The sequence below is a fragment of the Hoplias malabaricus genome, chromosome 1, assembly GCF_029633855.1.
Source record: "Hoplias malabaricus isolate fHopMal1 chromosome 1, fHopMal1.hap1, whole genome shotgun sequence".
In the NCBI taxonomy this organism is placed as follows: domain Eukaryota; kingdom Metazoa; phylum Chordata; class Actinopteri; order Characiformes; family Erythrinidae; genus Hoplias; species Hoplias malabaricus.
Window position 1 is genome coordinate 32,210,436 of NC_089800.1, and position 21,328 is coordinate 32,231,763.

General features: G+C 44.7%; 1 protein-coding gene across 1 annotated transcript in view; it reads right to left on the reverse strand.

The window, feature by feature from the left end:
* The window catches only part of grin3ba (glutamate receptor, ionotropic, N-methyl-D-aspartate 3Ba), a 145,624-nt gene that overhangs the window by 50,621 nt on the left and 73,675 nt on the right, over nucleotides 1-21,328 (reverse strand). Inside the window, exons 4-5 of the mRNA XM_066662397.1 lie at nucleotides 14,772-15,870; nucleotides 10,165-10,310 (exon numbers count right to left, since the gene is read on the reverse strand). Coding sequence (XP_066518494.1) covers nucleotides 10,165-10,310; nucleotides 14,772-15,870 — 1,245 coding nt within the window. The remainder of the gene's footprint in view (nucleotides 1-10,164; nucleotides 10,311-14,771; nucleotides 15,871-21,328) is intronic.

Below are 21,328 nucleotides of genomic sequence, written 5' to 3' on the forward strand. Positions count from 1 at the left end.
ATGGCCTCATGAACCCCTAAGTTTCAAACTGGGTGCCCAGTCCTCCCAATATGCTGAAATAGCAGGAATTCTCATCACAATCCAGTCCGCGGTCCAGAAAAGCGTAAAAACATTGGTGATCTGCACAGACTCCAACTACGCGCGCCTAAGCTTCACATGCCACTTGAGACTGTGGAAAACCAACAACTACACCACGTCAAACAAAAAGCCAGTTAAACACAAAGAGCTTTTCGCGGCATGCGAACACTTGGTAGACACACATGACCTGCAGATCTACTGGAAGAAAGTGAAGGGTCACTCCCGAGTCCCGGGAGATGACAAAGAATTCAATGATCAAGCAGACAGCTTAGCCAAACAAGGGGCCCGCGAAGGCACATCGTGGACATTCGATCCCTCCCTTTATCCAAACCCACCCGACATCGAAGTCCTAGCTGTCACACGGTCTCGAACTTTAACGAAGGCGTCGCCTGACAATGCTAAACCTACCATTGTCTCTATTAACCCTGCTTTTTCGGACGCTGACTTAGTTACTCTCCAAGCTCGAGACCCATCCATTTCTAAAATGCTTAGCCATGTCTCTGACCCGTCTACATATCCCATCACAGCACAAGATCTTGACACCATACCAGGCCTTAAAGACCTATACGGCGCCAGAGTCGTCAAAGGCTTGCTAGTTCATGCCACTGACTCGCACACTTCACCTACGTTCGTGGTTCCTCAGTGCCACAGGGGGGTGATGCTGATGCACGCCCATGACTCCCCATCTGCGGGACACAAAGGGGTCAAAGCAACACACCATGCGCTCCGGCAGGTGGCATATTGGCCCCACATGGTAAAAGATGTGGCTGACTACATTAAAGGCTGTCTAGTATGTTGCCAATTTCAACCCTCGAATCCTCTTCATAGAGCCCCCTTACAAAAGAAAGGAGTATCCTTCCCTTGGTCAAACCTCCAGATAGACTGGGTTGGACCACTCACTCGAACAGTAAGAGGTAACAAGTACTTCCTCACAGTCACGTGTGCATTCACTAAATGGGTAGAATGCCTCCCCGCACCGAATGACACAGCGCTAACCACTGCATACTTATTGATGAACCATGTCTTCTCACGGTTTGGCCTACCCAGCCGTGTCGACTCTGACAGAGGGACACATTTCACAGCTGAGGTCATGCAGCAGCTCTGGCAACTCTTAGGAATAAAAGCCAGCCTTCACATTAGCTACAATCCTCAAAGCTCAGGTCAGGTAGAGCGAGCCAACCGAACTGTTGTTAGCATACTGAAAAAGTACGTAGCAGCAAACCAACGAGACTGGGATGTCAAACTACCCCTTGTACTGATGGCCATACGGGCGACCCCACACGATGCGGTCGGGGTCTCACCTTTTGAGTTGATGACAGGGAGACAAATGACTCTGCCTCTACATCTGTTATATCAGCCAGGTGAAGCTAGCATAGCCGTAGCCTACACCACTCATCAGTATATGGAGGATCTGCAGAAACACCTCAAAGCCACTTTTGCCTTTGCCCAGCAGAAACTGGAAAAAAGTGCAGAAGGCCGCAAAGCGTACTATGATCACAAAGCATCCCACGACAAACTCCAAATAGGGGACAAGGTGTGGTACTACCAACCTGTTGGAAGGTCGCAAAAAACAGGGGGGAATTTGGCCCGCAAATTCCTACCCCGATGGTCCTGTCCCTATAAGATAACAGACAAACTGTCCCCCGTTGTTTACAGGATCAAAATAAACAAAGCTCGGGGCAGTACTGAACTCAAATGGGCCCACCGCAATCAAATCCGACCGCACACAACCCCCATGGGACTTGTAGGGGATACTAACGCTAGTGTTAGATCATAAACGACAGAACCAAAGGCAGGAAGGTGTTGGTTAACAAACAACTACAACCTTCTACTCACACCTTAGTTCTCCTATCCCTTTTCCCTTTTTCTCTCACTCTTTAGCAGACAACGAGCTTCTAACCAGACTGAGGACACTCAGGGTGCAAACCCTAGTCCCTCATCGTCAATTATTTTAGAGTGTTTACCCTAGGAAACTTTTATCAAAAGGGGGGTATCGTGAAAAATTTTGTAATTTGTCTAAACGACTCGCCGTAAATACCCTAAGTCTAACCATGAGCATCTCTTCCGGTAGGATGGCCCCGCTGCTCATTCTCCTGATCGTCGGCTCCCTAGGAACCGCCGTGCTCCCTGAAGTGATTGAACCGGGTCCTGACTCAGGAATAATACTGAAAGACCAGCCGGGACTGCTAATCACTAATTGCCGCCTCCATACCCAGAGAGTATTTGTACGGTTGAATCCCGCCGAAGCGTGTAGCAAAAACCTACCGATAACCACTCTGCAGACTGGCCGGAATGGAGTTAGATGGACTGAGGAAGCTATCAGCCATGCTGAAGCCGACGTAACTCACATGCTCCGCCAGCTACAAAAGTTTACCGTAACGCAATCAGAACTAAATGGTTTTAATAAACGACCTAAACACTTCATAGGCGGATTGCTAATGGCAGCTGCAACTGTGGGATCACTACTGAGTCTCGGAACGTCCGCCATCAATGCCATTAATGTAGCCACTGTCAAACGTCAAGTAGGGGAATTACAAGCTGAAATTCCGAACATTAAAACCCAATTAGACAAACAGCAGCAGCACCTGCAAACAATTGGGCAAACCCTACGTGGCACCTTCGTAGTGCTCAACGCTCACAGTGTCGCTTTGAACAAAACGCTCCAGACGGTTAACTCTATGCTTTCAGTAGTACAACTTGACCTTGCCCACATCCAGCTTGTGAATATGTTATTGTCTGATATGCTACAAGAAATCAGCTCCTCTGTAGATAGCCTAGCCATGGGGAGGATTCCTCCCTACCTGGTGCCTCTATCCTTAGTACAGGAGATTTTATCTACAGCAACTCGAGAAGTAGTTACTGATCTCCAGGCCCACCTAGCCTATACCTTAGGTAGCACTATCCCAATTTACGTTAATCCTCAAGACCGAGAATTAGCATTCATCATTAACCTTCCCATAATGGCGCCTGAAAACATACACCGTTTGAAAGATGTTGTCAACGTTGGCTTCTGGCAAGATTCTGGCTACGTTCGAGTAAAGACAACATCCCTTGTAGCATACCAAGACGATAACCCTGACCTATATCTGGTACCCAATTTGCTTATGTGCACACTCACTAAAGACATTCACTATTTGTGCCCTAGCAAACCTTTCATTCGTGACAGCGCAAATGGGATCTGTGGCCTCAAGCCTATGATGAGTAATACTCAATGCCCGGTAGTCGTCACACCCCGATGTTTGGTAACCAGTACTCAAGCTGAAATTGTTGGAAATCATTGGTTGGTTAACACCCCCTTTAGAGAGGCCCTACTAACCTATGATCAACATGACACCTCAGAAAGGGTTCTCCTTCCTAGCCAAACCTTCTGGGTAGACGTCCCCGTAAACGCAATCTTACATGTAGGAGACATGGCCCTGTATCACCTAAACCCTGACCAATATGAGAGCGACATAGAAATCTCAGAGTTCTTCTCCAAACACACCATCGAGCTAGATACTAAAACACTAACTCGCCTAGAATACGAGGGAACCCAAGTCATTGATCTAACCCCCATAGATAACACTCTTACAGAGCTGTCGTCTCAACCCCTATGGCCAGTTCAGCCCGTCACCTATGCATGGTCCACTCCGGACACCTTACTAGTTACCCTGGTAGGATTAGGATATCTTCTGACCTTTGGCATAGCCTGGTTCTATTTCAAACGCACTCGAGCCCTCCAGAGCAGGTTAGAAACTTGGTCTAATAAAATGGTCAAATTCGTTAGACATAAAAGAGCCCAGAACCCCCAAGTTTTAGATATGAAGCCGAAGGCCATGTCGAAGAATCAGCTCTCGAGGTTGCGTTTGAACAAGACCTACCCCTAAATAACTAGAATCCCTTCAGCATGCAAACATACACATTCCATATGCACCCACACACTAATAGGAATACATCAGTACATCAGCTCTGGAAATGTGTTTGAATATGCTTGCTGATCTCACCTTCCTCCACAGCAAAATTTCTTTTCAGCTCCATGCTCCCTGCCGAACCATAAAACTAAAAAGAAACGGGGGAATGTAGTGGAGTATGGACCGAATATGAATAGCGGATGGTAATGTATTATGTTAAATGGGACGTAAACACAACGTACCCCAAGATGAAATCTTATGTAAATGTTGGATATTAATAATCCAGTATACTCATTGTTATATGTTACTAAAATGTATAAGGGATTTCAATACGCGAAAATTATGTTCAGTCTCTGTGAATCACTGATTCAAACTCCCTCCTACTCTCTCCCCCTTTCCTGTCTCATGAAGTCAGTCACGTGAGCCTGAACTCGCGTCCAATCAGAAAAGAATGCCTCCCATTAGGGCGTGACTGCGCTGGCTTTGAAAAACACAGAGCTCTCGACGAACAGAACGAACAGAACGAAGGAAGAAACGAACTGGACACAGAAAATTCAAGCAGAGCACACAGAAGAAGGAGAAGGAGTCAACAATACGAGAAGTTCAAGAGGAACTCCGAGAAGCTTCGAAACAACAAAGAGATCAGCAGAAAACATCGCTTCCAGTCCAAACCTCTCCAAAGCGAGACGCTCTCTTCTTCACGCCGACGAAACAAAGAAAAATCTTAGAGACTTCATCAAAAGCTCACAAGAGACGTCTTGAATTAGCTGAAAGTATGAAGCTTTAATAATGCGTCGAGCGATTTGAATATTTTCTTTTCTTTTAACCTTGTTTATGTTTTATCGCCCAATCTAAGTTTAATCTCACGACTGATCAAAGCCGGTGAACTTATTCGTGGCCAGAGTAAGAAAACACCGCCGAGATACCAGAAAGTCGTAGAATAAGTAAGCTTATTGAATCGATTTTCAGTTCTGGATCCGCAGTAACCAGAAAACTTTCATCCAAACGTCCATATGGTCGAACCCTCCTACTCACGACACTGAGCCAGAGGATCCTGCCGCCGGCGTCATCACGCTCCAAGTACGCCGAGGCGACTCAACCGACGAAGAAAACCTCCACGCTGACTCAGCCTGGAAACTTCCGAGACCGCGAAATCAAACAAGACGCCATCACTCCCAGGACCTCAGAGAGCTTTTGTACGCAACGAGTGGAGACAATCGACGAAAAGTAAGCTAAACTTACGCATGTCCAGAGCTGAAAATTGAATCAAATTTCATGATAAATTTTGTATTAATTAAACCTCAGTTAGCAACACATTAGTCACAAGCTAGAGTGCCTAGCGTATCGCCGCAGTCGAATCGGCTTCCCCTGCTTGGATGCCGTGAGATTTCAAGATCACGCTATGTTAAGTAAATATCCTTCTCTTTGTTAATAAAACTTTCATTATTTGAAATCACAGTGTGTGCAGTTTTGTTCATTAATTTTCCTGAAAATCCTGAAGTACTCACTTAGCGTGATTATTATTCATTCTCAAACTAATTATTAACGTTTTAATTGCTTAAGCCAATTATAAACTTTAATTAATATCATTAAGTCAAATATCAGAGATTATAGGAATTTGAATAAGGTCAACACTATAAACAAAAATTATAAATATATATATTAAATATATATTCACAGAGGTATCGTGGCGTATGATTAAAAATCCAACATACGCTACACCACTCTCGTGCACATTCATAAACAAACACAGTGCCCCCTACAGGACAGTAAGCCTTGTGTATCATTTCTATAGTAATAGGTGACATGGAGCATGGATAGCCCATTTCCACCAAAACAAATCTGTTTCTTGAACCGGTTCCTTTCAGGATTTTTGGAGCCTTGGATCTCTCTAGTGGACCAGCCCCCTTTGATGGGAACCAAGGATAAGTCATCCAGAACCAGAGATAAACGGATAGAGTCAGGACAGAGTCATGGTTTATTCACTGTTTACAGCACATTCAGACCAGAGTACGATATGACACATATGGAAATTATGCTGAGTGGTCCTGCAGAGCTCATAAGCAGCAGAGAAAGAGTGTGTTATGTTACGCTGAGTCCCAGAAACACACACAGATGGAACAGGTTCCTGTTTAATTAATTAAGTTATATTTATGTTTATAACAGTCTGTAAATGACCTGTCATGCTCCACTGCGACATAATACTTTTTTTTAAGGCTCTGAGCTCATTCTTAAGCTTATTTATCTCCACTCGCCCAAGGACCCCTGAAGCTGAAGAACCCACTCTTTTTTGGTTCCAGCTTGAAATGATCTTTTCTGGTTCAGGAACTTGTATATGTCAGGGTAAGCCTCCTGACGGGCTCCAAATTAGGTTCACGAATGGGAATAGATCTGGTTCCTCGTTTCTTGAAAAGCTCTTACTGAGCTGAATGTGAACGTGCTGGAACTCCTCTTTACACCAGCTGTGTCGCAGGCAGTGTGGCCACTAGGGGGCCTAAGGAAAGAAGCGATGAGATGTTTACTTGTAGAAAGTGGGTCATTATCATTATAATTATCTAATAATAATCTTATAATATCCGAGAACAAGGAATTTTAAAGATATACACTAGATTTCTGATCATTTCACCCAAGATTTTTCTATGCAATGACCACTCCAGAGAGCTGCTGGGGGCCTTTATACCCCTCTGGCAGACCCTCATCCCTGAGCAAGATTGAGGTTTATGAAGGTTCAGAGCGTAAAGCCGCGTGTATGCGGTTCCAGTGAGATCTGAGGGCGCAGAGCTAAAGAAGTGGATTTGACGGTGAGGACGCCAGGGCTCTTCAGCTGTGCTGCGTTCTCAGGTTATTTTCAGGGGTTTTTAAGGTTTCTTCTGAGGGTTTTTTTTTAGTTGCTGCTGCTGCGGATGCAAGCGGAAAAGATGCTGACCGTGTGATTTGTCTCTGGAGAAGTGAGTCTGGGTGGTTCTGACAGCGGAGAAGGAAACAGTATCCGTCACATGAAGGAGGAAAGAAGAGCAGAGCTAGAGAGAGAGAGAGAGAGAGAGAGAGAGAGAGAGAGAGAGTGAGTGAGAGAAACTGCAAAACATGAGCTGGTTTTCAGACCAGTTGGATATCTGGACTATGCCTCGCTCGGAGAGCGCTGGGGGAATATTGACTCATAATTCACTTGTTTCTAGAAGTTTTTACAGGTTTAAAATAATTTTCTGAAAGAAAATATCTGAAAACACTGGCGTTGTTTCCTGAAAGAAGTGAAATCAGCAGCCAGTGCAGGGGTCTCTCCTTTAGGACCTCTGTGGAGAATTTGTTGAGAATGAGATGTGATTCGGTGTCGAGATAATGAAGCTCCAGAAAGAGCTCAGAGCCCGTTCTGACTGTTTGTGAGCTCGGGATGGGCAACAACTTGTATCATTTCCACGTGTTTCAGAGCCACTATAAATCATGACTCTGTCCTGACTCTCTCCATTTATCTCTGGCTCTGGAGCTCAATTCAGACACAGCCACGCTGGAACCCAGCCCCACAGCACCCCCTGCTGATGATGTATCCTTGGTTACCGGGTGGAAACGTAGAGGGGCCATTTCACTGGAGAGAACCAAGGTTATAAATCAGGAACTGAACTGGAACTGGTGATAAAGATATGTGACAGTGTCCAGCTTCCTCACATGCTCTGTCCTGCTAAAGCTGCCACAGACGATCGTAAGTACTGTTACAGTGAAATGGCTATACAGTGAATGACCACACAAAGTCAAAGAGCACCAGCTAGTATTGAAAAGAAATTTTAACCAGTCTAATTATCTAGGAATATACATATATTCTTAAAACATTCTCGTCCTCCAGCGCCGCTGAACAAAACCAACTCAGTCTCTCTCTCTCTCTTTCTCTCTCTCTCTCTCTCTCTCTCTCTCTCTCTAATTACACTGAGATATTTCAGCTGGATCTAAGAGGACTTCACTTTACAGATCATTTTACCAGTGAACAAGGAAAAGAAAGAGCAGAGAAAGAGAGAGAGAGAGAGAGAAAGAGAGAGAGAGAGAGAGAGAGAGAGAGAGAGAGATGGAGGGGTTAATGTTCTCTGGGGAGTCTTTTGTCTCCTTTGAGAACAGCCTCAGAGGATTTAGGTTTAGAGGATTTAAGGGCAAACTGTCGCTGACTATGTAGTGATGTTGATGCTGATCTCCGTCTCTCTCTCTCTATCTCTCTCTCTGTCTCTCTCTCTCACTTTTTAGAGGGAAATTTTGAGGGATTACGACAACAGCAGCTTGTTCAGTTTCTGACACTATGTTTGTCTCAGAGACAGGATATGTCTGATGCCAGTAGTAGTTCCTTTTTGGTGGAGAGAGAGAGAGTGAGAGTGAGATAGAGAGAGAGAGAGAGAGAGAGAGAGAGAGAGAGACAGAGAGAGAGAGAGAGAGAGAGTGAGAGTGAGAGAGAGAGAGAGAGAGAGAGAGAGAGAGAGAGAGAGAGATTCTGTAAGGACTCCAGGGCAAACCCATGAGAAATCTTACAGGAAAACTCAAGTACATGTAAAGAGTGAACTCTCTCTGATGCGGGAGTACTTTTGGAGTTCACAGCTCTGTCACTTGGCCAAAGCTCCGGCTCGTCCTGAGCTGAAGAGCCTGGTTTACAGAAGGTTAAGGCTCAGATTTGATCATTAAAGGGCACAAATTATGAATAAACCCCCTCACTCAGCTCATATTCATATTAAAGTGTGGATCTGGAGTCCATCAGCCCACACACTGTGAAAAAAGACCCCCAGTCAGTTTACTGTGCCAGTTTCTGACCACTTATAAAATGTGTTCAAAGTGCTGCCCATTGTGTTGGATTGTCAATGCAACCCTCTTCTCCCACTCTTCACACACTGATAGCAACACCGCAGGAGAAATGCTAGCACAAGCTTCCAGTATCTGTGGTTTCAGGTGCTGCACATCTAGATGGTATGGTGTGGTATATGGGGTACAAAGATAGTGGGGCCATTCTTCATCAGTGGAAACCTCAAGGCCACTGGATATGCCAAATTGCTACATGATGATATGTTTCCCACTTTATACACTTAAGCTGGCACATTCCCTGAGTTTTTCCAGCAAGATGGTGCACCACCACATTATGGGTGTCAGGTCCGAGCATTCCTAGATGAACAGTTTCCTGGAAAGTGTATTGGTCGTCGTGGGCCAGTTGAATGGCTCCAAGGTCTCCTGATCTGACCCCCTTAGACTTTTATCTTTGGGGTCATCTGAAGGCAATTGTCTATGCTGTGAAGATACGAGATGTGCAGCACCTGAAACTATGGATACTGGAAGCCTGTGCTAGCATTTCTTCTGCGGTGTTGCTTATCAGTGTGTAAAGAGTGTGTCACATGACCCTCTTAAAAAACAAAAAATCCAAAAATGTCCTTGAAAAGTTTCCCCCCTCCCATATACTAATGTGCCACAAACAGGAAGTTAATATCAACAACTATACCCATTTTATTAAGGTGTATCCATATAAATGGCCCACCCTGTAGAAAGCTTCTCTCTCTCTCCCCCCTTCCTTCCCTCTACACCCCCCCCACCACCCCCCATCTCCCCCTACCCCCAACTCTCTGGTAAAGTGTATTTCGTCAGGACCCTCTGGGCGTCCCGTTCTAGACCTCTGTAATCACAGTATTAAACTCCCTCTGTTTCCTCAAAGATACGGATCAAAGTCTCCTCCTCTCTGCAGCTACTGGAATGAGTGCAGCTCTCCTCTCGGGTTCTGCGGTTCTTTGTTGATGTTTTTCAAAGTGCTGATAACGGCCGTCATTTCCCGGAGAAAGTTTACACTCTGACAACACTCCACCTCACAACAACAGACCCTCCATCAGAGATCAGAACTTCTGGCACCCAACTGTAACACTGTTAAATCTCTTATTCTCACACACACACAAACAGATACACACACGGTCATACTCCCCACACACAGATATACACATACAGAGACACAAATACGCAGAGACACACACACACACACACACACTCACATACACACTCACAGATATACACACACACACACTCACACCCCCACACACAGACACACACCCCTGAGAGTTACAAAGACTGAGTGTGAGAGAGACAGAGAGAGAGGATGTGAATATCATTCATTTCTGTCTTAGTAAATTTCCTGGAAGCCCTTATATGGAGATTATGCTCACTGCAGTGATCTATTGCTGTGTTGGACTCTTACTTGAGAGTGGCGACCCCTTCTGGTGTGGTGGGTTTATTGAAGCGCCTCATGTACTCGTGCATCTCGGGGAAGCTCTGCTTCATGTAGTCCTCTGCACTGCTCTCCCGGACCGTCCCGAAGCGGAACCCCAGGGATGGGTGGTGCAGCTGAGGACAAAGGAACATAGCCAATGTTAACAAGACATAAAACATCACAACAGACCACGTCTCAGAGAGCGACAACATCTTGGAGAGACAGGGAGGACATCAGGAGGTTTATATACTATGTCCAAAGTGACCATACTCTGTGCCATGGGCTGCAGAACAGTGGGACGATGTTCCCTGGAGTGATGGAACTCAGACTCAGACTGACAGAGGGTCCTGTCCTGCTCCACTGCATGTTATAATGTCTACAGCGGTCTATTGCAGTGGTCCGTAAACTGGGGAATGATTTTCTGTCTAAATATATTAAACATTTGTTTAAGCAATATTTTTAAATATTTTAATCTACTGTTTTTAAAATATTCAGCAGGTTAGAAATGCAGAATTGTTTCTGTACTCTTCCTCCTAAAGAAATGCCTCAGCAAACTCTTTCTGGACCTGAAATCCTGAGTTGGAGAAAATATGGGATGGTGGCTCCAGTAGAAAACAATAAAAAGTCATGCTCTGCAGGCCTCAGGCCCCTTCAGCTGATTCTGAATGCAGCTGCACGGCTCATCTTCAAGCTTCTGAAGTTCACCCACATCACTCTATGGCTGCACTCTTAAAACTCTCAAACCAAGAATGGACCTGCCCCTCCCTATCTTGTGGCAGTGGTCAAGAGTCAGACTGCACCTTGAGCCAATCGAGCTTCTAGTACAGCTCGACTCTACCTGGCATCCCTAAAGTCACTTGGATGACTAGCATCAAAATTCTTCTCAGTCATCGCACCCAGATGGTGGAACAAACTTCCACTGGCTTCCAAAAGTGGACTCTCTCGCTGTCTTCAAAAGCAGACTAAAGACCCATCTCTTTGTGACCCACTTAAGTGAGCACTAATCTAAGTGCTCACTGAAACACCCTGTACTCCACTTATACTGCACTTAACTCCTTTCTTTAGGTGTGAGCACTGACTAGAAGCTGTGCATTTGCATTTAGTATGTTTTGTCTTTTCTAGGTATTAGCATTGGCTCTTGTTCTGGCAAGCGTCTGATCTCAGAAGGAGTCTGGACTCAAACCTATTTGTACGAGCTAAGATACACACTTTGTCTGAGTCGCTCTGTATAAGAGAGTCTGCTAAATGCTGTAAACGTAAATGTAAATGTAAATAAAAGCTTCAACGTGATCAGAAAGAAAATATAAGGAACAGATTCAAAAGCTAAGTCAGAAATGAAAAGTACCACCCACAGTGTGTTCTTTCTGTGATATTTTGGGAAATGAGGTTTCAGTCAAAATGCATCTTGAAACGAGACATCATGATCAATCAAATCAAATCAAATCAAATTTATTTATATAGCGCTTTTCACAACTGATGTTGTCACAAAGCAGCTTCACAGAATTCCAGTAAGACAAGATTTGACATGAAATGTAAAGACAAATGTAAAACCCTCAAGTGAGCAAGCCAGGGGCGACACTGGCAAGGAAAAACTCCCCCAGCTGAGGAAGAAACCTTGGGAGGAACCAAGGCTCACAAGGGGTGACCCATCCTCCTCTGGTCAATCTACTGGAGAGTACTGGAGTGAGTATGCACACATCTCTCCTCTGTTTTCTGCTTCTGAAAAATCTGAGGATTCTGAACTCATTTCTCATGGACAGTGGCCTCGAGGTCACAAATGTCCTTGGGACTGCCACAGTGCTGCTACTACCACCTTCAAATCTCACCGCAGAATTTCTGCGGTTCTCGTCAGACTGACGGCCACGCCACAATCCTGAAGGATTTCTTCTGAAACCAAGCCTGGGTGGACTTTATGCTTGGGATCAGTGTCCCGTTGGAAGGTCAAATAATGCTCCAGCTTCATCTTCCTCACAGAAGGCATGAGATCTTGTCTTAGGATTCCTGATATGTGACCGGAAATTAAATCTCACTCTCAGCACGCTACAGCCCAGACTTGGCACTTCTCTGCAGTTCTCTTGTGGCCCACATTTCGCCTTGTATTACAGCACTGACTTTGTTTGCCCTTTCTTATCACTTTGGATAAAATAACTTTCTGGTTCTGTTCCTGTTCATGAAACTAATTTGGAACCGTTCAAGTCGAATCAAGTAAATTCTGGTAGAGAGTTATGTAGAGATCAGTAGAGTCCTGTAGAGAGTCGAGTCGAGTCCAGCACAGTCCAGTAATAGAGTCAGTAGAGGTCATTAGAATCCAGTAGATTCCAGCAGAGAGTCTGGTAGAGAGTCCAGTAGGGCCCAGTAGAGAGTCAAGTCGAGCCCAGCAGTAGAGCCAGTACCATGCAGTGGAAAAGTGCCTTTTGAGTCTTGCTTCCCCTCCATGGACTCAGAGAGTGAACCTCCATCAGAGTAAGGGGAGCCAGAGAGGGACGCTGTCCTTGTGAGAAAGGAAAGTATCCTGGTTGAATAAAACAATTACAGAAGGAAAGTGAGAAGCACAGAGTATAAATGAAAGACTTTTATTATGCAGTGTCTCCTTCCAGGCCCTCAGTCTGTAATCAGGAGGATCGTTCTTCTTTAATTAATGAGAAACTTGTCAAGGTTAAAGAACACAGGCACGAGATTAATGTTCTGATTTATTCTGAACCTCATCTCAGCCAAAACCACCACAGGACCCCAGAGACCTTCCACACAGCGGCGTTAACTCACTCTCCATCCCTCAGATATGGGACACTGTTAGAAAGTTTGATGGCATTGGGCCTCATAAACAGTAGGATGAGAGAATTCAGATGCCGGCTAACTTTCTGAAACTCAGCATAGACAAATCCTAAGTCCACTTCATCAGAACTCTCTGACTTTACACTTCAGTGGCAAGGCTGGAAAATCCTCTCCGGTGGTTTGCAATCTAGTTAAACTTTCAGACTCCTTCCTTTCCTTCAAACCTCACATTAAGGCCCCCGATCTCACTTCCGTCCTATGCTCTCAGTTCGAGATGCTGAAATTCTGGTTCATTTCATTTATCACTTCCTATTACTGCAACAGCTTCTTCATGTTCTTCCTAATGAAATCATACACTCCCTTGTGTTCAACACTCTGCTATGGGAGTCCAAAAGTCAGCTCATATCACCACAGTTTTTCAACAGCTGCACTGGCGACCCATCTCGCTCCAGATTCAGCTTAAAGTGATCTGACACCAGACTCTCTCTCTCTCTCTCTCTCAAACATTACACCTCTACTCTCCTGTACCATTAATGAGGTCCTCCGATAGTGGTCACTTATCAGTACCTATATTTAGATGTGTTACTGCTGGTGCAAGATGGCACCAAGCTCTGGAACTCTTTACCACAAAATCTTCGCTTCAGTTTTCTTTTCTTCTTTTAAAGGCAATGTTCATGACTTTAATCAAAAAACACTTTGTATAAAACTCTGAGGATGTTTCCTCACTCTCTCCTGGAGGATGTTCAGCTCTCCTGTCTGTTTGCAGTGGAAACCAGTCTAATGTGTTTACGAAGCCCTAGTATCTGTAAATGGGTAAAAAAAAAAAAAAAAAAAAGTCTCTCAGTCCAGTATGTTAGGCTTTCTCCATCTCTGCTCAGGGTATACCAATGGCATCTGGAGGGTTTTAGACAATGGAGAGCCTCCAAACGCTGAAACACATGAATCAAGATGAGGATGTTGCTGTAACACTGACTTATTTTTGAATCACTTAAGGTGGAAATTATTTTCATTACAGACAGTGCTACAAAACTAAACACCTTGAGTTACAAATGAGTTTCTGTGGGAATTCAAATAATGATAAATTTGAATAAATATTTACAGACAAGTTACACTTGTAGCCACCAACCGCTTTTTACTTTAACACACCCCCTATGGAGCTTATGAATGAACGTACATGTTAGGTCTTCTGTAAGAACAGCAGTTCTCCAGGATCACTGATGTTGAATTTATAGCCCTCTGGTGGACTTTAGCACTGGGTATGGTGACCATAGGCTCATGTGCAGTTGCTACAGAGCATTATTACCTTTCAAAGGAGGATATACAAAGAATAATTTAGGCCGATAGTTGGGCAAAACATCCTCCTAGAATTTATTCCATTTATTCCAATATTATATAGAATATGGGACTTGTGTCTGTAGTCTCTTACACACTAAAACAACACAGGAATGAAATAAAACAATTACTGAAGTTTGTGTATGATCTGTATGTAAAAAACTCAGATTCAGAGAGAAATGCAGAGAAATACATTAGAGTCTGACGCAAACAATTTTACATCAGATCCTATGATGGAATGTGGCTAACAGAATATAATGTGTTTTCCCCTTATTATACTGACACAAATCAGCAGTAGGTTTCTGTGCTTTTGAGTGCTGTGAGCCTTTCTCCAGCATACGGTGAGGAGCTGTGTATGAGATAAATTTAGCAGTCTTTCACATCTGTTGATATTTCACATCTGGAGACACTCCCCAGTATGGCCCCGCCCACACCAAAAATAACTCATGGAAATCACTCATCACAATGAAAGGCGTCTACAAGGGTCTCACCTTTGCGTCGTGGATGCCAGACACTTCCTCAAAGGTCTTTTCTCCCACCATGACGGCCGCTAGGTTGGCTGTGTAACTAGAGAGGACCAGGAGGCAGAAGATGGCCCAGAGGTTCATGAGGAAGCGTCCAGTCCAGCACTTGGGTGTCTTGCTGGCCACAGTGCGCCCGAAGAGGATGGCGTAGCAAAGGTTGAGAGCAGAGGAGTAGGAGAAGACCCGGACACGGTTCCTCCCGTGCGGCGTCATTCCAAAGGGGCTGTTCCACTCGTACAGTGTGAGGAAGAGCGCCGTGATGTGGAGCGCCACAAAGATGCCCACCCACATGGACCAGTGCAGGGGCCACATGAAGGCCCCAATGGGGGCGGCGGTGTCCTTGCTCCGCACCAGGATGCCCAGGCTGGTGGAGAAGAAGGGACTGGTGAAGTCTATGACTTTGGAGCGCGCAGAGTTGATGCTGAAGCTGGTCACTGCCATGTCCGCCGCCCCACTCAGCAGATCCCCCACAAGTCCGGTCCACCGGCCCCCTTTCCATGCACCGTACTTCCCATCCCCCACAATGTAGAGGTCAAACTCGAAGTGCATGTCCTCTGCCAGCTTCTCCAGAAGGTCAATGCAGTATCCATAGCAGCACTTCCGAATCTCGGAAGGGATGGAGCTGCTGCTGTTACTGCCCTGCTCCAAATCTCTAAACAGCTGATTCAGAACGTCTGAGCTGTTCATGTGAGGGTCCAAACACAGCTGCCCGGCTGGACACTGCCCCTCCTGATCCACCTCTCTTGTGAAAACAAAGGGATGCTCCACTAAAGTGACTACACGCAGCCTGCTGCCGGAGACAGGGAGTCCAGCCTGCCATCGAGCTCCGGGGCGAATCCCCAGCATCTCCTCTGATCCTTGCTGGGTGGCTCTGGGCCACAGACCCTGCTCCTCCACCTCTAGACGCCCAAACTGCCACCCAGCCACCGTCACCCAGCTCGGCTGACCCAGGGCATCCCTCTGCAGACTCCATACATGGAAGCGCTGGATGGTCAAGACCCTGGAAGACCAGCGGTCCACCGCTATGGGACCAGTCAGACCCTCGAAGGAAATGTTGGACAGGAACCTGCAGAAGAGACAGAGACATCACAGATCAAGCGTCCTCTTTACTGAAACATAGCTGTGAACATCTGATGGTTTTCAGCTTCATAATCATCAGTGAGGGTCAGGGGCTGGTGTTGGGGATTATTTCTGGATCACACACAAACACACAGAAGAAAGAACTGAGCGAAAACATATGTGTGTGTGTGTGTGTGTGTGTGTGTGTGTGAGTGTGTGTGTGTGTGTGTGTGTGTGTGTGACTGGGCGAGTGTGTGTGAGTGACTGAGTGAGTGTGTGTGAGTGACTGGGTGAGTGTGTGTGAGTGACTGAGTGAGTTTGTGTGAGTGACTGAGTGAGTATGTGTGAGTGACTGAGTGAATGTGTGTGCATGTGATAGCAAGTGTGTGATGTCTTGCATATAGTATTTCAGGGGAGGCTCTGAACCCACTGCAACTGTGTTCTGGAGGAAGCAGTTACAGATGATGAATGAATGAATGCTATCTTGTACTCATAGCAATGTTGTAGCACACAGTTTCATGTCTCCCAGTAGAGTAGTGAGTGTTCTTGCAGTGCAGAGGAACACACTCCTGATTAACCCCTTGTTCCATAGGAAGAAGAGTGAAGTGCAGTGTTAAAATTCAGAACAGATTTGACGTCTCTGATAAAATGTGATTTCTGAGACAAGGTTTTCTTCTGACGGCGCCAAGCCGCGGCGCTTCTGAGACGAGGTCAGAGCGTTGTTTTTTAGAAAAGCAGAATACACTTTAACCCCGTTCTGCATCAACAAAACAAGCCCCCCATTCTCGCTCCGCTGGAGAAAATCCATACGGCTGTCATTCTTCAGACACACACACACACACACACCTGACAGCAGCAGTCCTATGTACACATGTAACACACAGTACACTTTATCAATTGACCACTTTATCAGAAACACCTCCCTTCTACAGAAACACACTGGACACATTATCAGAAACACCCCCCTTCTACAAACACTCACTGGCAACATTATCAGCTATATCAGAGGTATAGAGGGGTTATAGATGATTATAGATAAGGATTATTAATGGATTATAGATTATTATCATAGGGGTGTTATAAATGTTTATATTCATGGGGGGCAGTAACGTAATGTTTTAGCAGTGGATGTATTTATCTTACACAGCTCCTCTCCCTGCGCTGGAAAGAGTCTCATGTCACTCACAAACACAAACACTCTCTGTGTCAGGGGGTAAAGGATGCCACAGTGGAGCATAATGAGGAGGAAACTGTAATCCTCTGTTAGCCACATAGGATCTAATAGAAAATTGTTAGCATCAGATTCTAATAGGTTTCTAATGGGTGAGTGATCAGTGAGAGGCCTCACAATGCAGCAACGAAGCCAAGGCCTCCGTAGGGTACAGTGTGGGTCATAAAATAACAGTGTGTGCCCTCACAGCGAGTTGTATGTCAATAATATTTTTTTTTATTATTAGTAAATTATCTATTATTTGTTTATTATCTGTGATGTGCACTATGTAGGGAGTATGGCTCAATTTGGGGCACAACCTGAGCCCCTCTACTGACTGACATAGATGAACAGAGCTCTGTTTACAAAAATGACGTGGATAAATGGGACTACATTTCAATGTCTAAATAAGACTACAAGTGTGGACATTAACAATAAACAATTTAAATATCACAGTTTTTATTTGAGTTATGTTAATGAGGATGTCCCCAATATGGTGCCGACTCTACACTGTGAGGTCAGCTGCAGCCCATGGTTATACAGAGGGTATAAATGTTTACAGAGGTTTGTTTCAAAAGTGTTAAGGATGTTTAATAAAGGCTGGAAGAGTGTGATAGTGATGTTATAAATAGATGGCAGGTAATATATTACAGAGGGGATATAGACACTGTTATAGATGCATATGTAGAGGTTACAGTTGTTTATAGAGGTGTTTTTCATATAAAGGAGTGAGGTGGTTTCTCAGTAAGAAACACTCAGACACAGCAGTGTTTGTAGAAGCAAAGGCTGTTAAGGCAGCAGTGCCTCAGGGAGAGACTTTAACATTTATTATTCACAGCAATAATCCACATGGAATTAACACACACACACACACACACACACACACACACACACACACACACACACAATACAGAACACACTCTCCATCTCTCTCTCTCTGAGAGTCAGTGATCAGTTCCTCAGTGATTTGATTACTCCAGTCTGAATAAAAACAAATAAAGAAAGAGGAGTGAAATGACCTTCTGATTCTGAGATTAAGAGCTCAGCTGTTTTTCACGGAGTAAAGCTCCCCCTGGAATCACCGTCGAGAAATAAAGAGATAAATAAACTCAGAGGAGTATGTTGTGTGTTTAATATTCACTAGACACTTTTCTTTACGGCGCTGTGCTGTGAGGGGCTGCCCTTGTGGGGAGTTCCCGGTGTGCAGTGGTCAGCAGAGACCCATATCTCACTCTGATCTGACCATGCTGTAAGCACTGGATAAACCATGACTCTGTCCTGACTCTATCTGTCTGTACTGAATTCAGACCCACAGCATCCCCCGCTGGTGACATATCCTTGGTTCCCATTAAAACTGGTGGAAATGCGGGGGCAGTTCACCTGCAGAGAGAACCAAAGTAAGAATCAGGAACAGAACCAGTTCAAGAACCAGTTTTTTTATGGAAGTGCTAACAATGATGTATTAAAATGGACATCTGTGACTGTGGGGAAACTTTGGTTTAGTGGTTTCTTTATGCTCAGAATCTCTGCATCTTTTAATGTGGAATGTTGTGGAGTAAAAAGCGACTTGATCTTGTTGGTGTCTGAAGTGTAATTTGTCTGTAAGTTTTCAATCACTGCTTGAATTCCCACAAATACTTATTTGTAACTCGATTTGTTTAGTTTTGTAGCACTGTCTGTAATGATGTTAGCGCTTTACCGAGTTCAGAGACATTCCCACCTTAAGTGATCTGAAACTGCAAAAATAAGTCAGTGTTTCCAACCTATGGAGCAGGAATAGAGCAAGATCCTCATCTTGGTTAATGCTTTTCAGCATTTGGAGTCTCTACCTCCAGACTGCATTTCTCTGCTGTAAGCACAGAGAGAGAGAAAGCCTAGAATACCATTTTTATGTCCCATTTATAGACACTGGGGCTTCATATAAACACCTCAGACCAGTTTCCAATGCAAACCGACTGAAGAGTAGCACATGGAGAGGAAACATCCCTAGAGATTTATGAAAAGTGTTTTTGATTAAAATCTTGAAGGTTATTTATTAAACCTTTGAAAGTTTCTTCACACTCACACGACTCTTAAATAAACATGTTGCTTTAGGGAACCAAAGGTGGTTCTTTTATACTACAGTTTTTCTTCAGACTATGGCCTGCTGCTTTCATTTGACCAGCCCTGTCCAAGGGCAGAGTTGGGTAGAGACGGTATGGACATGTCTCATAGCCAGCGACTACTGGACTGTCCCTCGCAGACATTTTGGGTGAAAATTACAACACAGCAGTGCGTCAGTGTCTAATCTGTGGTACAAACACTTACAATCTGGTTCTCTACTCTGAGTCCCGCCTCCTGAAAACCACTAATAGTCACCACTAATAGCGCTTTTCTACCAACTAGGAACCGGAAAAGTTTGTTCCCAACCAAAGAAGAGTAGGTTCAAGAACCAGAGTATTTTTGGTGGAAAAGTGCCATAACAGGTTTTGCTGTTTCTTCGAAACGTGTGAGAGACTGTGGCTGTAAGGAGACAAAGCACATGTGAGAGATGCTGTCCACATCATATTGATTAAGGGACAGTATCCCCAGCTGCGATGGTGTTTTAGAGCCACTTCAATCAGCTCTTCTGGAGATTCAGTATCTGTGTTTTTTAGCAAGAAGTTTTCCCTGTGCGCTCACACACGTGTATTGTAAAACACAAGTAGATGTGTAGATGCACAAGGGGAACGAACTGCCATTTACATTTTTAGAATATTATGACTTTAATCTTCAAATAAAAACGACTTTAACTGCAATTTATGATTGGGTAAATGTCAATTTATTTTCTAGATGTCTTCTTAACTGACTACAGTCTGGTCCCGAAACCAATCGTAGACACAAGGTCCAAAGTTCGGCCAGCGTCTGCTCTCTCAACAAGAGACAAAAGAAGACACAAAATTGGGGCGACGTAAACGAGTTGTCGCCTGCTAGTGTGAACATCTGTTAGAGAACCCCTCTTCAACAACATCGCTTTATGACTTTGAGTTTCCATTGCACTGAAATCAAGCTGACAATAAAACACATACACACACAAACACACACATAATGAGTTGTTCCAATGAGTAGAGAGAGAGAATGTGTGTGTGTGTGTGTTTGATAGTGTTAAACACTTCTCTTCATTTAAACAGATTACTGGCTGGATGCTGTAGGGTGTGTGTAAAATTTAACTCATAACTTAAAGCTGCGTTGAAACTATGTTCCTTGGTTTGAAGGGTTAAATTCCAGGGAAGGGAAGAGGGTTTACAACCTCATTTAACCTTCTCTCCTCTCTCTCTCTCTCCAGCTCTCTCACCCCCTCCCTCTCTCTCTGTATCTCTCTCTGTCCTTCCTCTCCTATCCCTCTTTCTCTCTGGGAAAATGAGTAGTCCTCATTTCCTTCATCCTGACCCAGACATCATCCACTTTACCCACAATCCCCTGCTGAGTTATGGATGAGAGCCAATAGGCTGCTGGTGTGGCTGTGTGTGGAATAGTAATGTCATATAAATGCAGAGCAGCCCCTGCTCCAGCCTTGAGACCCCCGGACACGCCTCGTTAGGTCCTGCACGTCCCACTGGGCCTATTTCTTCCGCTGCACACACGTGTGTACAGTTTCAACCCCGACTGAGACAGAGTCTGTCCTGGGACTTCAGACCCACCGTCAGAAACACTGTAAAACCCCTTTATTCCTGACACTGCAAAGAATAATTATACACAAATATAATCGTTTATACACATGCATTATAAAGAACACAAGTTCCAAACCCATTCTCCAAAGTGGAAAATAGTTCTGTTTTTCAATGAATCATCATTGACCTGCTTTGGTCAAAACCCGCTTTCAGCACCTGTTCCATTAAATGATAATGAGCCGCTTGCTGTTCACCCCAACTCTGAGCACACAGCAGTGAGGAGCGAGGAGCAGAAGCTCTGGTTTTTAATTGTTTTCGTTTCATTCTCGTTTTACACTCTGATGAACTTGAGGTGATGGGATGGATTCAGTTTGTGGTTCAGATTCCGATAGTGGTTCTGGTTCTGATTGTGGTTCCGGTTCTGATTTTGGTTCTGGTTCTGACAGTGGTGGTGATTTTGGTTCTGACTGTGGTTGTGACTCTAATAGGTGCTGTGTTTGTGGTTCTGGTTCTGATAGTGGATATGACTGCGGTTTTGGTTCTGTTTGTGGTTTATGAGATGACAACATTATGGGGACTGATTTGGACAGTCACTGCTGTTCTGGCAGATGCTGGCAGGCGTTAGT